This window comes from Melanotaenia boesemani, chromosome 7 (genome assembly GCF_017639745.1).
Source record: "Melanotaenia boesemani isolate fMelBoe1 chromosome 7, fMelBoe1.pri, whole genome shotgun sequence".
NCBI lineage: Eukaryota > Metazoa > Chordata > Actinopteri > Atheriniformes > Melanotaeniidae > Melanotaenia > Melanotaenia boesemani.
Window position 1 is genome coordinate 27,994,470 of NC_055688.1, and position 17,619 is coordinate 28,012,088.

At 38.3% G+C, this 17,619-nt stretch overlaps 1 protein-coding gene across 2 annotated transcripts in view; it reads right to left on the reverse strand.

Annotated features, from left to right (window-relative positions):
• The window catches only part of nr3c1 (nuclear receptor subfamily 3, group C, member 1 (glucocorticoid receptor)), a 29,667-nt gene extending 14,362 nt beyond the window's left edge, over positions 1–15,305 (reverse strand). The window contains exons 1-2 of one of the 2 annotated variants that reach the window (XM_041990225.1): positions 15,006–15,305; positions 11,662–12,857 (exon numbers count right to left, since the gene is read on the reverse strand). In XM_041990225.1, coding sequence (XP_041846159.1) covers positions 11,662–12,857 — 1,196 coding nt within the window. In that variant the 5' untranslated portion in view covers positions 15,006–15,305. The remainder of the gene's footprint in view (positions 1–11,661; positions 12,858–15,005) is intronic. The other variant, XM_041990227.1, reaches the window with a different exon arrangement.
• Positions 15,306–17,619: the final 2,314 nt, after the last annotated feature.

The following is a 17,619-nucleotide window of genomic DNA, read 5'->3' on the forward strand; positions in this document are numbered from 1 at the left end:
GCTCACATAAAACCAACTGCAAACAGAGCTGAGACTATCAAAAACCAAATTGATTAGTGTTTTTTTTTTTTTTTTTAATTCCCTGGGGTGGCTGCTTTACCAAGTGAGCTAAAAGGCACTGCTCAAGATGTTAGCAACAAAACATTTTTAATTTTTATTGTCTTTCAGTGTAGTCTTTTTTGCTCCTTAAGTGCCACATTTTTTGTAACGTTTTAGTGAGCGAGTCCTCATCACACTGGTAGAACCATGGTAAGCTAGCTTCAGCCCACATATGACCTCGATGTTCAGTTGAGTATAATACTGCCACACTTTGTTTTGTTGCTCTCGCTATTGTCTGCTGGGGCCTGTTGCTTCCGTTATAGGTGCAAGCAGAAAAGTTGCTGTAAACATTAGGCTAGATGAGTCTACTCTTAGCTGGGACTGTGACATAACCCGGCAAATCTGGACAGTTCACAGAAAGATATTTGCCCTGCATTTTTTTTTTTTTACATGAGTCTTTTGAGTTGGCAGTCACATCGATTGTTGGAAAATATGCTCTCAAGCTGAAAAAAAGTTACTTTTATCACAATTTATCAAATCTGTTTTAATTTAGCACTGGGCTGGATTTGAGTTTTGAGTTGTTTCTCCATTGAGATTTATTCAGTAGTGAGTTAGTCAGTTTCCAAAGCAGACTCAGTTTTCCTACATGTGAAATTCCCTTAAATTTTCCCACCCCAGTGAGATCACTGACTTGTGCAGGCTTCACTCAGCCCAGTACAGACTGTAGAGCAGGCACTAAGTCAACAGGTCAGCGTTACTACTGAACGCCGCTTGCATTACTGTCAGTTCATTTAATAGCTAAAACTAACTAGTTTTCATTTGTGATTAATTTGCCCTTTACTTTTTTTTTTATTGTTTGGTCAACAAAATGTCAAAAATAACTTGAAAATGGCATAATTTATTAAAGCCTGCAGGGACATTTTTAAGTTGGTTGCTTTATATGACCAGCACAAAATATTTGATTTACTGTCACGCAGAATTAATCCTCTCATAAAATTAAGAGGAAAAAAATGTTTTAATTGGATAAAACAATAAACCATTTACCTTGTCTTGTAAACAATGTAGTTTATTGTAAGTCTGTGCTAACATGAATGATAAAAAGAAGTAAGGCCACTATAAGGACAAATAGATTTTAAGACTAGGAATGCAGCTTTGCACTAAGAATAAAAGGGCATTATAACCAACAAACAATTGTCTTCAGTTGTCTCTGGGACTTGATTTAAATTTAATTTTGATGAATAAACAGGCTTGTCTAAAAACAATTTCAGTGTTTATTTTACTACAACTCTACAAACTATAAAAAAAAAACAAAAATTTGCTAAAAATGATGCAAACTTCTAATAATAAAATATTCTTTTTGTGCTGTAGCTGGGAGCCCCACTTTTACAAATGAAAAATGTGTTTTTTAAAGTCTATTTTATATGCCAACCCAATCCAACTTTATTTTCATAGCACTTTATTAATTTAATAATTTAACTTATACATAGAATGAGTCTCTTGGTAATCTGGTTGGTTGTGCTGCTATTTTATACTTAAATAATAATAGGTGTCACTATAAGTTTGGCTTCTGTATTCTGGTGCAATATTACACTGTGGAACATAAGCAGTGTTTCCATTACGTTGACCCAGCCATGGCGGGCCGCCACAGCTATACGGTTAGCATGCGACAACAGGGAGAAAGGTGGGGCCTAATTAAACTTCATTAGTTAAGCCTACAGGCAAGACAAACTTCAAAAGCATCCGACAAGCTTATTACATGTTGAGTACAGGTAGCTGCTGGTAAGTTGCTTCAGATTTGACAAGTTGAATAGATATCGTAATGTATTAAAGTATAACCACACCCCCTAATTCTTGAGTAACTCCACCCACTGCCAAATTTAAAAAATGCCTGAAACTGCAAGGGTTGTGGTGGGAGATGTGGGGTGATCAGGCAGTGGAGAGTGGGTGGGTTGGGCTACATAGGCAGAAATGATTGACAGCAGCTCAGCAGCCACTAGATAGATGGAAAGTGAGATTCACAAAGCACCTTCCCCACAGAGCGGTCTTTGAGGTGGAAGACTTGGTGGTCCTGAACTGTATCAGTCTGAGCTGTTAGCGGCGCTGCGCTAGCCTGTCAACAGCTCTGGCAGGCCCTGAAAACTGTGACTACTCGGAGCAGGTTGTGGCAGCTGTCGGATGTGCCTCTGCTACAATTTGAGCTGCTGTCTGTCGCCAGATGAGGATCAGGAGGTAAAGAAAAAAAGTCTAGTGTTACTTTTACACCCCTCAAAAGCACAAATCCGTCCCATTGCAGGAATATTCAAAGAGAAACTCTGTGAAAAAATAGAAGTCTGAGACTAGCAAATCTCCACCATTTCACCATTCATATGCATTGGTGTGCATGGTTTTCTATGCCTGCAAGTTGAGGACCTGCCTATCTGCACCTGGAGGGAGAGGGCTGTGAGGTTTTTAACATTTTATCGTGACATAGAAATCACAAGAAACAAAACCTGTAGTTGTGAGCCATTTTTTAACCACAAAATCCTGTTTTTAAATAAATAAATATTTTTTTTTTATCAACATATAGGTGGTTTTCATCACAATTAAGTAATCCTGTATTGTTTACAGCTTAAAAAAAAAACAAAAAATTTTGGGTGCACTACCTCTTTAACCATTGGTTGCAATTTTAGATGAGCCTGTTAAAAGGAAATTTTAACAAAACGTTACCTAACAGCTGAAAGTTTGAGTAATCTGAATCAGGGAAGCCTGCCCCAGCAAGATCACCAGCAGCTCTGCTGCTACTAATGTCACAGCTGATCAAAACAAAGCAAAAAAAAAAAAAGAAAAAAAAAAGAAAAAGCTGTCTTAAAACAGTCCAAAGTGGTAAAGTTTGGTAAAAGAGTGCAAACCTAAATGACTAAAATACCTTCTATCTGATTTCTCCAACTGTTGGGATACAGTAATGTAGAATACCTGTTTTTTTCTTTAGATATTTTTTTTCTCTTTGTAGTTATTTATAGTTTTATTTAAGACAAAGGTTATAAGGATGACATCTACTAGTACTGTGACCTACATTAAGTTAGACAGAAGGTTAAAAATAAAGCAAAACAACATAAGCCTGCAGCCCCAATATTATTAAATTCTCCCTGCACTGAAACTAAAGTTGTTTGTTTTGGATTAACAGCTGACATGATACTCTTGACTATTATAAAACATATTTAGGAATGCACTCACAGTTAAACAAACAGCTGACTAAATATTTACTTTTAATCATTATTTGATGTTTGTCTATATGGGCTGTAGGTTGTTAGCATACATAACAAACATACCATGAGCTGGGCAAAGAAAACTTCTCTAGTAAATGATGTAGTTTCATAGGTTGAATTAATAATGTGCATGCAAGCATTTGTATCATAAACTCCAGTGAGTAACAACAATGCTCCCAAAGATTGATGTCATAGGCGAAACTGAGTTACAATATCTAGCAAATGATTCAGAGGACGGCTGTTTTCAATTTCACCAGTACAGGAAGCAAAACCAGGATCAAGCCAGATGATACTTGGGTGCTTTATCGATTTTGCCCTGGGACCAGTTTAGGATGGGGATTCTGAATCCATCTCTTGCTGCTACAATGCAAGCTGTAAAATATTAGGTACTTAAATTTTTATTTTATTGCTAACAGTATGAACCCAAAATAACTTCTTGTCCACTTCATTTGTTTTTATAACATTCAGGACGTGACTGTCATCATGATTTGGTACCTTACCAAATTAAAAAGAGGCTTAAGATCTACCTTTTTAGCTTAGCATTTATTTTATTTTTATTTTGTTTGATATTAATTTATTTTACATAATTTTTTTTTAAATGTGTTTTATTTTCATTTTACTCAACTGTATTACTTTTATTTATTTATTTATTTATTCATTCATTCTTAGTTGTTCTTAATGTTACTTAAGGTTATTTAATCTTTGTTTTAACTCCAGTGTTTTCCTCATGAGGATCCTCCACACTGGGGGTTTTGCCTGCTCGGTCTGGGGGTTGTTGCTGCGGTGATCGCCCTTGTCTGGGTGGCTGGGGTCCTGCACAGCAGCTTTATGGCTGTGGTGTGGGTCCCCAGTCTGCCCTGATTGGGGTGGTTGCTGTGGAGGCGGCCTCTGTGGACATGGGTGGACTGGCACCTGGTGTGGACGGATCCCCATGATATTGTTTCCTTACAGCAGCATCAAGCCAGATGTTTATCACTTTTAGTATTTTATACCTGTATTCAGTTTAGAGATAGAAATTAGGGAGTCATGTTTGTGCAAAATGGTGGTGGTGGATGGGGGGTGGTCTGCTTTGTGTGTGCGTGCGACTGTGTCAAAGTTATTAATGTGTTTTTTTTTTATTATGTAATCTATTTTGATGTGTGTAAAGGCTTGTTTTATTTTTAATATGCATGAACTGCTGTTTTTTTTAATCATGCAAAGCACTTTGTGCTGCCTTCAGCATGAAAAGTGCTTTATAAATAAAGTTTGATTTGATTTGGTACAGAAGCAGTATCCATGAAAGACAGTTTTTGAAGAAGACTGTTGGAAGAGCTCCAATTTGCATAACAAAAAAATCTGTGAAACTGCCTCAGTTTGTTCTGTTTTGGGATAAGATACTTCTTTTTTCCTCTACTAAGATAGCCAACCAGATCCACCTCAAAACTTGAATCTCTGCGGTAAGGAATCCACCTTGGTCAAAATGACTTAAAAATTGAATGAATGATCATTTATTAGAGTGAAAACCTGGACATTACTTGCAAATATGCACATGGCAAAAATAGGAAAATGCCAATATTCTGAGGGTAAAAGCTCGCAGCAACATATTGGGGAAAAAACTATGAACTAGTTCATTTTTAGAACTGTGAACTTAGTTATAAATTTTGAATTATGAACTATGAACTAAACTAGTTCATTTGAAAATGTGCGAACTGAACTTTGAACTAGTTCATGTACAATCTGAACTTTCCCAACACTGCCTATCTGTATCAATCTTTATCTGTATCATAGGCCACGTATCTATTTCAATACTTAAACTAGCTCCACAATTCAAAAGAAATTACGTAGACATGGTGTAAATAATTGAACAATTTATACCGTAATAAACCACTATAATCAGGTTGCAATTTGTTTTGATAAAATTTTGTCATTTGCTCAATAATTTCATTACATTAGAACAAAAAATAAATAAATAAATAAATAAAAAACCGTGTGCAGCACTACTAAAGCAGATCACACTGTACTTGTGAACTTCTTGGCATGATCTCAGCTACACTTGCCGCTCCATGTTAATTCACTGTTATCACCAGTTTTAATGTACTGACCTCAGATCTGCATTTACGCCATTAATCACAACACTTTTCTGACCATGTGAACTGACAATTAGTTGAGCAGTTCTCACAAATTGAAAACCTCACATGCTCAGCTTGTAAGCGCTATCTGTAGCTCCAGCCTCTATTGTGCTAAGAATACAGACACGCAGGGTGTAACTGTAATCACACAGACAAACAGACCTGGGGGAAATACAACGAAGCAGGTTCAACATGTCGAGGGTAACTTTAAGTGATCTGGCTTAACAAACCCAAACAATGGAGATCTCACTAAGAGGTACTATGCTGCTGGTTACCTACTCAGGTTTTCTGACTCTGGGTATGTGCACATTCATGTAAAACGGGTGGAGCTGAAAGCATGGCCAATCACAATCATATATTCCTGAAAGGCTGAAAAGCCACAGCTGCTGCAATCAAAGAAGGGAAAGAAGACAAAAAGCGAAGACCATGTAAATGAATTATTTACATAGTCTGCTGAATTAATAAGCTGATCAATACAGAGTTTCCACCAGGACATTTTTAAACCGTGGGGGCAGGCTTTGCCCCCCACCCCCCTCTCTCTCTAAAAATATCAAATATGATGCCTTATTTCAGGCATGATATTTAAGGCAAACATGTAATGTAGTTTAATCAAATGGCACAGTTTGCAGAGGGCTGAGAGCACTTGATATCTCTTGTTTGGTTTTTTTTTTTTCGTCATTCAACACTGTTCTTTTTATAATTTTTTTTCTTTTGCATCTCTTATCTTTTCTATTTCTATCTGTACATTGTTTCAAGTTTAGAGTATTTTTGCATCTTAAAGTTTAATTTTATTAGTTTTTTTTCCTCTGTCATTTAAAAATGCTACTGCAACACTGAAATTTCCCAGTCTGGGATTAATAAAGTACGTCTGACTCTGAAGAGCTCTAGGTTTTGCTGAACAGAAAGTTGGACAGTTTCCCTGCTGCTCTCTCCTTCCACACTCTATTACTCTGCCTTCACTTTTCTCTCCCCCACTAGTCTTTTTATGAGACTTATTTAATGAACAGCTGATCAAGGTGCTGAGAAAGTATGAAAATATATACATCAGGTTTGGCATTTGAAGACACGAACTCCGCCCTGCTAGATATGAAGACCAGGTCTATTCATCTCGACAAGCCTCGGTAAGTCACGTGACAGTAGGGTCACATTACTGAAATGAGGACATAAAAAACAAACAAACAAACAAACAAAAAAAAAACAACAACAACAACAACAAAAAACGATCTCAAAGTTTTAGGAATCACTATTGAATTTATTTCATCTGAATTGATTCAAATCGATAAATACTCTGAATTGGGACAGTGCTTGAAGCATCACGATGACGTATGTAGGTGACGAATCCGCACTTCGAAGTGTGCAGACCCAGAATTGGGACACACCTTTAGACTTTGTGTTCATATGGACCGTGCAGTGCGCCACAATCATTTACATATGGAAACTTTGCAATATCACTGTCACATCATTAAAGTGAGTAAATCAAAAATTTTTTGAATGTTATAAGGGATTTTTCTTCTATTCAGACAATAATAGTAGGATGTTGTAACATACCTGACATGTTTCGGTTGAAATGTATGCTGACGTGTTGCTGATGCGTTTTCAGCTATTTTCCAGCGGTGTGACCGTCCCAGCAACCTGTCAGATCTGCTGGGAAGGCCACGCCCTCCACCATGTGGTGGTCTCAGGTGTGTGAGAGCATGTATGCCCCTCGTGATAACACGTCAGCAACACATCAGTAAACGCGTCAGCAATGCATCAGCGGACATTTCTGAGAAAGGCTGCAGGTGACAGCCAAAACAAGTTAGGTATGTTAAAACATCCTATTGTCTGAATAGAAGAAAAAAACATATCATTGAGATAAGAAGATAAGATGAAAATCTTTCAGTAATGTGTTACTATTAAATGAGTGTGAAAAGCATGACAAAGTTTCATCAGGCTTAATTCTGTCAGGTGCAACATTGTCTGTTTTAAATCATCTTTGCACATTGTCAACAAACTTAAAAGTGATTCAAACCAGTCTGTGGATTTATTGCAAATTTCCAAGTTTGTTTCTGCCACTAAGACTATTTAAGAAAATCAAATAAAAAGGATTGAAGCTGTTCGGTAATTTGAACTAATTCTGAAAACATGTATTTTGATGCAATGTGGTGAGTTTGTTACACTCCACAGACACACTGCAGGAAAACACAGGTGAAAATCTTGTATAACTCAGAGACTGCTGAACGAAATTATTGTTATCTGCAGATCTTAAAACGTCTGCGGGAACAAACTTTATAGTAATCAGCATCTACTTTATGAGACAATCATTCCCTTCTGATGACCTATATCTCATAATGATCAAGATAAGTGCAAGACAAACAGTGCAGTTGGCCTCTGAATCTAGTCAGAGTTTGAAAAAACTCATTATCAAAGCACTTCTGCTTTTTTTTTTCCATTTTCGAAGAGAACAGACTGGTCACAAAGGGGTTCTTTCACCTGTATTCATCCCTTATCTTAGAACTAAACCTGCTACAGAGTTGGTTATTTTTCCAGCATAAGTTGCCACGGTGACAAAATCCATTAAGAACTGAGCCAGCTTTGTGGTACTGGAAACCCAGGGCTGAACCTTAAGTTACCCCGCCAAGCTATTGTTCCTAGTTTGTAATATAGTCTCTGTGATGAATTTGACTAGTTATCTATGGATACTAATTAAAAATATCTGTCGGATATGTGAGAAGGGTATAGCGGCTAGGTAACTTACAACATCTGCAGAATAATTTCCAATGTTGACCCATCTCTGATCTGGCACAGGAGCAGAACGTGCCCACCTCATTTGTGTTTTCATGCATGAAGGCAGCACTATGAGAATGTGAAGTTGTGATGATGACACATGATGTATGCAACTACTAGGCAGGAGAATTTAAAAGCACAAACAATTAGCACTGAATCGTACACACTACAATGCAATAAGTCTAAATATTTTTACATCATGTGCTCATTGTGCATGTCACCCTGTGCTACTTATGGCTAAGTTAACTGGTTAGGGAAATAACACACATTTTATATGTCACTACACACAAACAATGCAGAGTTAATGCCACACCTCTGATTCCACAGTGCCATAATGATTTGTGAAAGGACACATCGGTGAGGGATAAAGTGGCTTCATTTGTGAATGGGCAACGGCAGCTTAAAAGTGGTAAGGGACTCAAGTCCTCACTGCGGAGAGATGGATCATGAATGAAGAGCAGAATGTAAATTGGCAGCTGACACTGGCAGCATCATTATCATCAGCGGGTCATTACAGTGAATATGCGTAACGCAAAAACTCCCTGCACCACAGTTTGTCCTGGAGCTTAAAATTTGGTACAAATTACTCTTACACAGGTTAACAGTTTTGCATGGTTTTCCATACACATCCCAACAAGTGCTCCAATAAAAATAGAAAAAAATAAAATAAAAATAACAAATATGCCTTATAAAAAGCATGATTCTGTGAGTTTCCTTTATCTAATATACTTAGGTGGTCATCTCATCTCACATGGTCAAACCAGTTATCACAAGATGAGGGTGTGTATTTCCCAAAATAGCAACAAGGCTGACATTTCTGAAGGTGAAGCATTTTTCTTTATGTGTCAACAAGCTGTATCCGAGTCAGACTGTGAGACCAGGTGTGACTGTAAAACGGACTGTTTTAAATGTCCATGACTAGTACATTATGGACCTTTAAAACACACATGGTCTAAGATCATTAGCCCTTGCAGATCGTGGAGGTCACTGCACAAATACCTGCAGCAAACTCTGGGGTTATGGCAGGTCAACTATTCAGTGCCATGCAAGGTGCTCGGTGCAAAAGTATTAGCAGGAAGCTGTAGTGGCACCGTTGCGTGAGAAATTGAAGAGACGGCCTGATGGAAACCGTTTAACGCCCACAGAACCACAGCCCAGTGCTGAGCCAATTTCAAGCCACTAAATGTCACACAGGATGAGCTGAACAAGAACTGCATGAAAACAAACTCCCTCTGGTTGTACACACATATACACACAGAGAAATGCTAAGCTTACACCCTGATAAGCTTGGCAGACCAAACAACCAGACAACTACGCAAAATAATTTGCCCTCACACCAAATGCAAAGACATAATCCTAAGCTTAAACACACACACCTCTTCAAAACACAAAGACAGGGTGATTAGAGCTGCGTGTGAAATGAAGATGAGGTGTATCTCGTGTCACAACCCATCTGTTCCTGGTCACAAAGCAAAGGGACAAATGTCTGATGGTTTAGAAGGTGGAACTGAAGATAATTTGCACAAGCAATGCAAACACCACCAAAACATTGCCCTTGTTGACATGATGCACTCCTGCGTGCCAGTCCCTGAGCTGATCACTGTCTATTAGATACTAAATCAGACAGGCGTGAAACACAAACAAGAGTGTCTCTATGAAGTTTGATTCTGTCATACCACCATTTATGAATGGGCCTTAGAGCCACATTCACAACGGAGCGCATAACACTTCACAAGACAGCAAAGCAATAACAATACAAAAGAAACTTTGTTGGACCATGTGCCATGTAAACACTGTGACACTCAGTAGAGTTCAAGGCAGAAATTAAGATTCAAATTACTAAAAGAGAAATAGAACAATGAGACATTTTCACCAACCCACAAACACCAAAACTGATAACTTACAGTACAGAAATGAGCAATGCGTTAAAGCCTTAATTCATTTATTTTTGTTGTTGAATGATGTGCATCTGCTGCTTCCTGTGGATGCAACTACTTGAAAAGGACAACAGTGCAGATCTCAGCTTTATTTTTGGTATGGCACAGCTGGATGATATGCCTAAGACAACTTCATAAACCCCTACTGAGAAGCAAAGCAGTGCTAATAGACTGTTAAATTTAAAAGCAAGAGAGATAATTGCTCTGGATAGGAATAATAAATTAAAGTGAAAGCTGTTGATCACGGAATAGGGGCATACCATAAGCTTCCAGATAATCCTTGGGCTCAGGCCAAAGTCATCTGACGGACTTGGATACAGGTGGAAATCCCCTTTTTAACAGCACAACTTTTCACTAGATCTTAGTGCTTAGAAGTCAGTACGTCTGTCTCATGAAGCTGCTTTACTAATGGTTAACTCAGGTATTTTTCTATCGTTAGAATGGCTTTATTTTGCCCTAGGCTGTAAGGTCATAAGCCAAAGCTGCAAGAAACAGGTGTAAAAACAAACAAAAAACATCAACCATGATTGTCACAGTTCCCACAGAATTCCCCCCACCCCCAAAACGCAGACACGCACACTTTTCTTTACTCCAACATAATGCCTCTGGGATATGTGCACACATACACAACATTTCAACAATGTGCTATCATGTATTTTATCTGATGACACTAGAAGAGACTGGCTGTTTCTGTAAGAACTCATAAACTGGAAATTCAGCCAACAGCCGATAACCACCTTCGTGAGACCGGTTAACCAAAGTCACCAATGTCCCTTTTATGAAACAAGATAACAAAGCCTGTCTGAGCTTTACTATAAACAAAAACTGAACTGAAACCAACTATTATTTTCAGGAATGAATAATAATTTGGTGAATAAAAAATGAAAAGAAAAAAAAACAAAACAAAACAAAAAATAAAATACAAAAAAGATGCTCACAACTTTCATTTCTGATTCTTATTTTACTGCAAACAGGCAACATGTGCATTTAAAGACTCCTAAATTCTAACGCTGAAACATTTCCATGCATGAGGTTATGAGAAGCTGAACGATAAAGCTATACAAACAGCAGCCAACAGTTTAAATACATCAACTGTTGGTGAGCACTCTCCAATGACTAGTGCGGTTGTCATTTCACAGTGACATCTCTCAATTTACTACCAGTAACAGGAGTTCATCTGGGGCAACAACATTGCAATAAACTTTATTGAGATGACTTTTCTTCATCTTACCAAGAGATATAAAGGACTATTGCATCAACTCAACCATTTATCTTTTAATAAATTAACTTCTGCCAAACACCTCACTGATTTAAAAATAACTATTTCTTTTAAGACATTAGTTTATGTCTGGGTATCAAACTCAAGAAAAGAATAAATTAAAATATTCTAGAGGCAACATGTATCTGTCAAAAATTAGAAGTAGCAATATGACAACAGATGCCTGATGATGTAGGAGATTATAAAATAGCTGTTGTCAAAAATGTCAACCAACTTATTCCATCCATTAAAGTGAGTGTGAGTGAAATGAAAGGTCACACCAGCTGGCTACTGCTTAAGTTACTCACCTGGCAAAGTTGATGGAGTAGGAAGGAGAGCTCGAAAAGGTGTCACTGGCCCTGTGGATTGCAGAGTTGTCCCCAGCACTCTGGCTTCTGTTCCAGGCCCCACCAATGGCTGCTACTGGGAGGTACAGACTGGACACTGGCTTCTGATCCTTCTGCTGCTGAGCTTCATTGTTTCTGGGGTTGACCCCAAAGTGGAAGCTCTGCCCTCCTGAAGTGGCAACACCACAGATGGAGATAGGGCGTGTGCCTGGCATGTCTGAGGATGATGTGCCACTCATTTGGCAATAACTGTGACCTGCAGATGTCTTCTCCTGTTTGATCACACCTGGAGTGCAGAGTTGAATGAAGCCATCTTCTTTCTCTTTTTTCACCACTGTAGACAAAGTGGTTGAAGGTGTTAAAGATGCTGTTGTGGCTGAGCTTGAGCTGGATTGATCTGGACTTGTCACATTGCTGCCATTTGGAGCAACAGAGACTGCCCCAATGGTGTTACTGCTCTCAACCACAGAAGATTTCATATCCCGCTCAGATGCCCCTCTCGTGTCCCCGTCTACAAGCAAAGAATCATCCGCCAGAGTTGACAGAAAAGCATCATCCCCTACATAAAAATCTGAAGGGGACCCAGTAATGTCAAAGTCATGAAGCAGGTCCAGAGTGGTGTCATTAAACAGTTTCTGGTTCATGTCCACATCTTTACCAATATGTTCAAAGCCAAGATCAATGGGGTCCTGCTCTCCTTTATCCATGGAGAAATCCTCTGTTTTCATGGCAAAGAAGTTAGGATCTGACCCCCCAATAAGTGAATCCATGGAGGATTGTGTAAGGTCTGCAATACTGGCGTCCAACTGTGGCAAATTTTGACGCCCAAAAGCACTGGAAGTCTGTGTCTGAAGAAACTGCTGCTGCTGATCTTTGGTTGGACCCCTGGGCTCTGAACTGTCTACCAAAGAGCCTACGAAGGCAGGAGTCGAGGTGAGCTCCTCTGGAAGTGGGCTGTTGCTGAGGCCGTTAGTCACCTGTCCGGGCTGCATTAATGGGCTGGATGGAAGAACAGTAGAAGTGGCAGATGTGACAGAGACGGCAATGTGAGGAGCCACTTTCAACAGACCTCCCTCTTCAGGACTTTCGGTGTAGACCAGTTTGCTTAGATGGTCATCTCTTCTGTATGTTATCTTCTTCACTCCACCTTGATCCATCTTTTTATTTTGGGGAGAAAAGAAAATGATTAAAGAAAGACTTATTTAAACACACTAAAAGGTAGATAATCAGACATGCAGGACTCTGAACACCAAACTGTGAGCCAGTTTACAAGGGTTTCAAGTTGAACCAATGCAGGGTGCTGGCACCTAAACTAACAGAAGGATTTCGATATAGTGGCTTCATGGATAGAGCCTTGGATAGCAAAAGTTACTTTAGTTTGAGGTCGGCCTGGCATTCACTCTCTTGTTGGATTTTTAATTATTTTACAAAAACACACAGCCCATACATACCAGACACTTACCACACACTCTTTACACACTTCCACACCAGTAAATACCTGGACCCACCAAACAGTCTTACACCTAGTGCAGAGCTATCAGCTGATTACAGTGTCGGATGAAGACCGGGTCTGATCGGATCCAAATTCTGCCAACAGTGGAGTTAAAGACGACTTCATCTGATCTGTTGTAGGCCTATATATTCATCAAGTAATATTTTGTTTTTTAGTTACAGAAAAGCTAGGAAAATGCAAAAAATACCACTAATTATTATCTCAATGTCATGCTGACAACATCTAACACAGCATCAGCATGACATTAAGATAATAATTAGCGGTATTTTGTGCATTTTCCTGTGTGCAGTGATGAAGATGTTGTTAAGGAGAAAATGGAGGTCTCCTGCTTCCCTAAAGCCCCCTGTACCCTGGAGGAATGCAGAGGGAGAAGAAGTTGGCTTCCATCAAACAAAAGCTGCAGCATTGAGTCCCACAGTTCCAGCATTGTAATGTCAGCCAGAAAGGTAAAGATGAACCTGACAACTGACCTCTTCCACTTACCTCATTTCCAGTTGTGTCTTTCTGTATTTACTTACTGTATTATTTATGGCTGATTTGATATGTAATTTATTTTAAAAATAGTTTATACATATATAGAATTTAAATTTTGGGGCAATCTGTTCTAAAGTTTCAATACAGTCATAACAACTGTTTTTTTTTTTTTTTTTTATGGATGAATTTAGTCTTATACAAAGATATATATGTCAGTAAGGATCACTTAGAGATTTGATTAGACTTCTGTAAATAACTTATTGTGATGTACAAGCTGTTGAGCTGCAAATTGTGCTTTTTATTTTGTTTATAATACTGTTTGTAAAAACTAGGTCATGAAAAAACTTAAAATAAATTTTGTGTGGTTTGTAAAGACTGTCCAACTTTTTTATGCTTACAATTTTGAGGGATAAAGCTTTGGCACCTCTCCATTTTGGAAAACTGTGTAAAATAAACTGCCTTTTTTTTTGTTTACTGCAATTTATTTAGTTAGTATGTACTTAATTCATACAGATATGGAATATAAGGGTTGTATTGATGTATGCTAACAAAAACGACACTAAAAAATGCAAAATGTAAAAAATATGCTCTGGCGGAATTTTTCTATGGCAGGTTTTAAAGGGGTAAAGTTGTGTTTTGATTATAGAGTATTTTTCCTTTAAAATATTGTGACTCATTTTGCTACTTCGACACAATCCACAAACCATTTCGTATATTTTTAAAGTTAGCTTTAAGTTATGCATCTCTTTTGTTTTTGTTTCTCTGACTGACTTTCCAGCGAATAGTATTAACAATCCTATGAAACAGGCGCAAAGCCAGGGGCCTCTAGATCCTTTTGGACCCCAGGTTTCTGCCCACTAGCTAAGCACGTTCAGTGGTCCCTCCACGACCATGGCTGAATAGTGAATTAAAGACAACCCCCGCCCAGCACGCTTGACAGTTAACGAAGCTGAACATGGCTAGCTGACATTAGCTTGCTTGCAAAATACCCACACCAGCGCTCCCGACAGCCATGCTTAAACGTTACACACAGATTAAAATCAAAACACATTACACTGATTTGACCACAAATCGCACGCAAATATTAATAAAGGTTGTCTAAATATGTCCTATGCAACCTATCGTTAGCTTTTTTCTAACTGCTAGCATGCTAGGGGGCAATGTAGCTAAGAGTTAAAGTAGCTACGTTTCGCTCGAATGTCGTTGACACTGTCATTAGCCCCTTGGCTAACACAGCAATTGCAAATGCATATTTTGCCATCAGTGATTTTATGCATCTGACCCCAGATAACAAGTATAAATAAATTCGCATATTTACCCTTGAAATGGCTGGCTGATGATATGTGTCCACAGGTCATCATTCAACATTGTTTTGGTTGAAAGTGGCAGTTCACAACACGCTGACTGATCCTGTTAACCTTATTTCTCCTTTGTCGTGTGGTCGCTACATGGCTAGATTAAAAGAAATAAAATAAGAAAACATAACTGTGAGTGTGTTCTATCTCTTTTCGGTCTTCCAGTTCGACTTTGCTGTCAGTAGAAATGCAAAATGTCACACTGCTGAAGCTACGTTGCTAGCCATTAGGAAAGTAGACACTAACCTCAAGGAAAACACACAAAATGGAGATCAAGGCAAGGTAGCCCCATGGCTGACCTGTTTACAACAAGCAGCGCTGCCGCCTGCTGGGCACTCCTAGTAACTACACGTTTTCCTAAGGGGTGTGTGTATGTATGTATTTGTATGTGTGGGAGTGTGTGTTTTTAGATTATTATTCTATTTGGCTAAATTCGACTGCACCGAAAAATGAAACAAAAAGAAACAAAACTGAAAATATGGTGACGTTGCATAAATAGAAAACATAAAAAAAACCACATGCAATAACGGAAACACAACAATCAGAAAATATTGCATTTCACAAAACTCAAGCATTTTTAAAATTCAGCTTTATTCAGTAAAAAATCTGTTATTTAATTAAATTATTTCTTTATTTGTTTGATGTAATGAAATTCTATTGAGCATATTTTATCAAATATGCATTTTCTTACTAGACAAACTCATTAAAATGAATAACTAATATGTTGAGAAACAATTTCCTTGTTCATCTACATAGTGCCTTGTTCCCCAGGAGCTCAAGAGAATAGTCACTGTCCCACAAATAAATATATTGATAAATAACATATTGTTATTGGATTATTCCGTTTTCTGTTATCATAGGACATCTCCAATGAGTAATTTAAATAAACTAAATCTAGATATTCAACCAAAACTGTAGCTTGTTGGGCAAAAACTGCAAAATACACAGTAGCTTTTTCTCAAAACATGGAAATTCACATTTCTGCCTCATTTATCCGGAAATATGAATGCATGAAAAGTGAGTGGGAGAAGCAGAAACAGGACAAAGCAGGCTGCATGTAGAGATAGTCACTCTGCAAAGAGGTCTGTCATATTTGTTTTTTTCAGTGCTGCACAGCAGCTGCATTATTTAGTTTTGGATGTGAAAAACATGCATTCAGTTGACTGTATGTTTCCAAAAACAAACAAAAATGTTTGGATAATGGATTTGTAAAAGCACTGGTGAACATTTCATCAGCATGATTACCAAAAACTAATTTTTATGCTTCTAATAAAGATATATTTTGCATGTAATATTTAAAAAGGGCAGTTTCAAGATGTCTTTTACTCAAGCTATACCACAGGTCATAATTCGAGAGCTTGCAAAACCACAGCAGACAATTTAATGTTCCAGCACATACAGATTTCTTCATTCACGCTCAGCTGGGAGTCATATTGTCTTACATTATTCATGCTGAAGTTGCATGAAATTCAACCCCTTCCAAAAGATAGAAACTAACCTGGGAGTTGCGCATGAGCAGCAAATAAAGTGACGACAGGAGGCAGGGAAATTGTCTCTAATGGGAAGACGAATGAGATGAATAAGAAATGGACTTTATAGCACTCTGGTGAAGAGAATCATTCCCAAGCAAATCCTGCAGTTATTCAAGTCCAACAACAAGGGAATGTGAATTTGTGATTAGTGGTGTGGTTTAATGGAGGTAACTTTCATGCACTTTCATGTTATGGTCACACAGTCCACAAAACATTACCATTCATAATGTAAGCAGCACAAACCTTGCAATGCAGAAAAAGAAGAGACCAGTGAGCTAGCCGTAGCACTAAATCCCCACTGTTTGAATCCCACTCAGTCCCCTGCGGCTGCTTAGCAACCCCTCTACAACACAATACACTCTGAATTTACAGGGTAAAGCGTGACCGATGCCTCCTCAAAAAACCATGAGTCAAGGGTACTCTCCGTTCATCGACAAATTCTCTCAGCAACATAGCAATAAAGGCCCTGATTTATTATAAAATATCTCCAAAACACACAGACAAAAATCAAACCAACTGCACAGCTGACAAAAGAGAACTTGAAACATGGACAGGTGTCAAGCTGGCAGCTCCATGGGATGTGGGAAGTAGAATTATAGAACAAATAAGTCCAACTTCAGTTTTGTTGCCACATCACATTATATCCTAGTTTGTGCACCACATAAAACTGCATACACAACAACTGCATACACAACACTGCAAGTGATGACAGGGATTGTCATTCCTTGACTTCAGCCTTGCATCTCACTTTATCCAAAGTGGATTTTCCACCTTACTGCACTTGGTTTCACACTTGTCTATGCTGCTGACTCTATGACAAATTTACTGAGCAGGCCCTATAGACATTAGTCCCAAATCCCTGCTCCCCCCTATATATTCATATAAGATAATCCACTAGTGAGTGAGTTCATTATAAAAGTGCACAGAAACCTATAGTCAGTATGCATTTGATGCAGAATGAGTAAACCAATAGTGTCTTATATTGAAGTTTTTATCAGAGTAAATGAAGCAGTTTTATGTCCGCAGTGCTGAAATAAGAATCCAC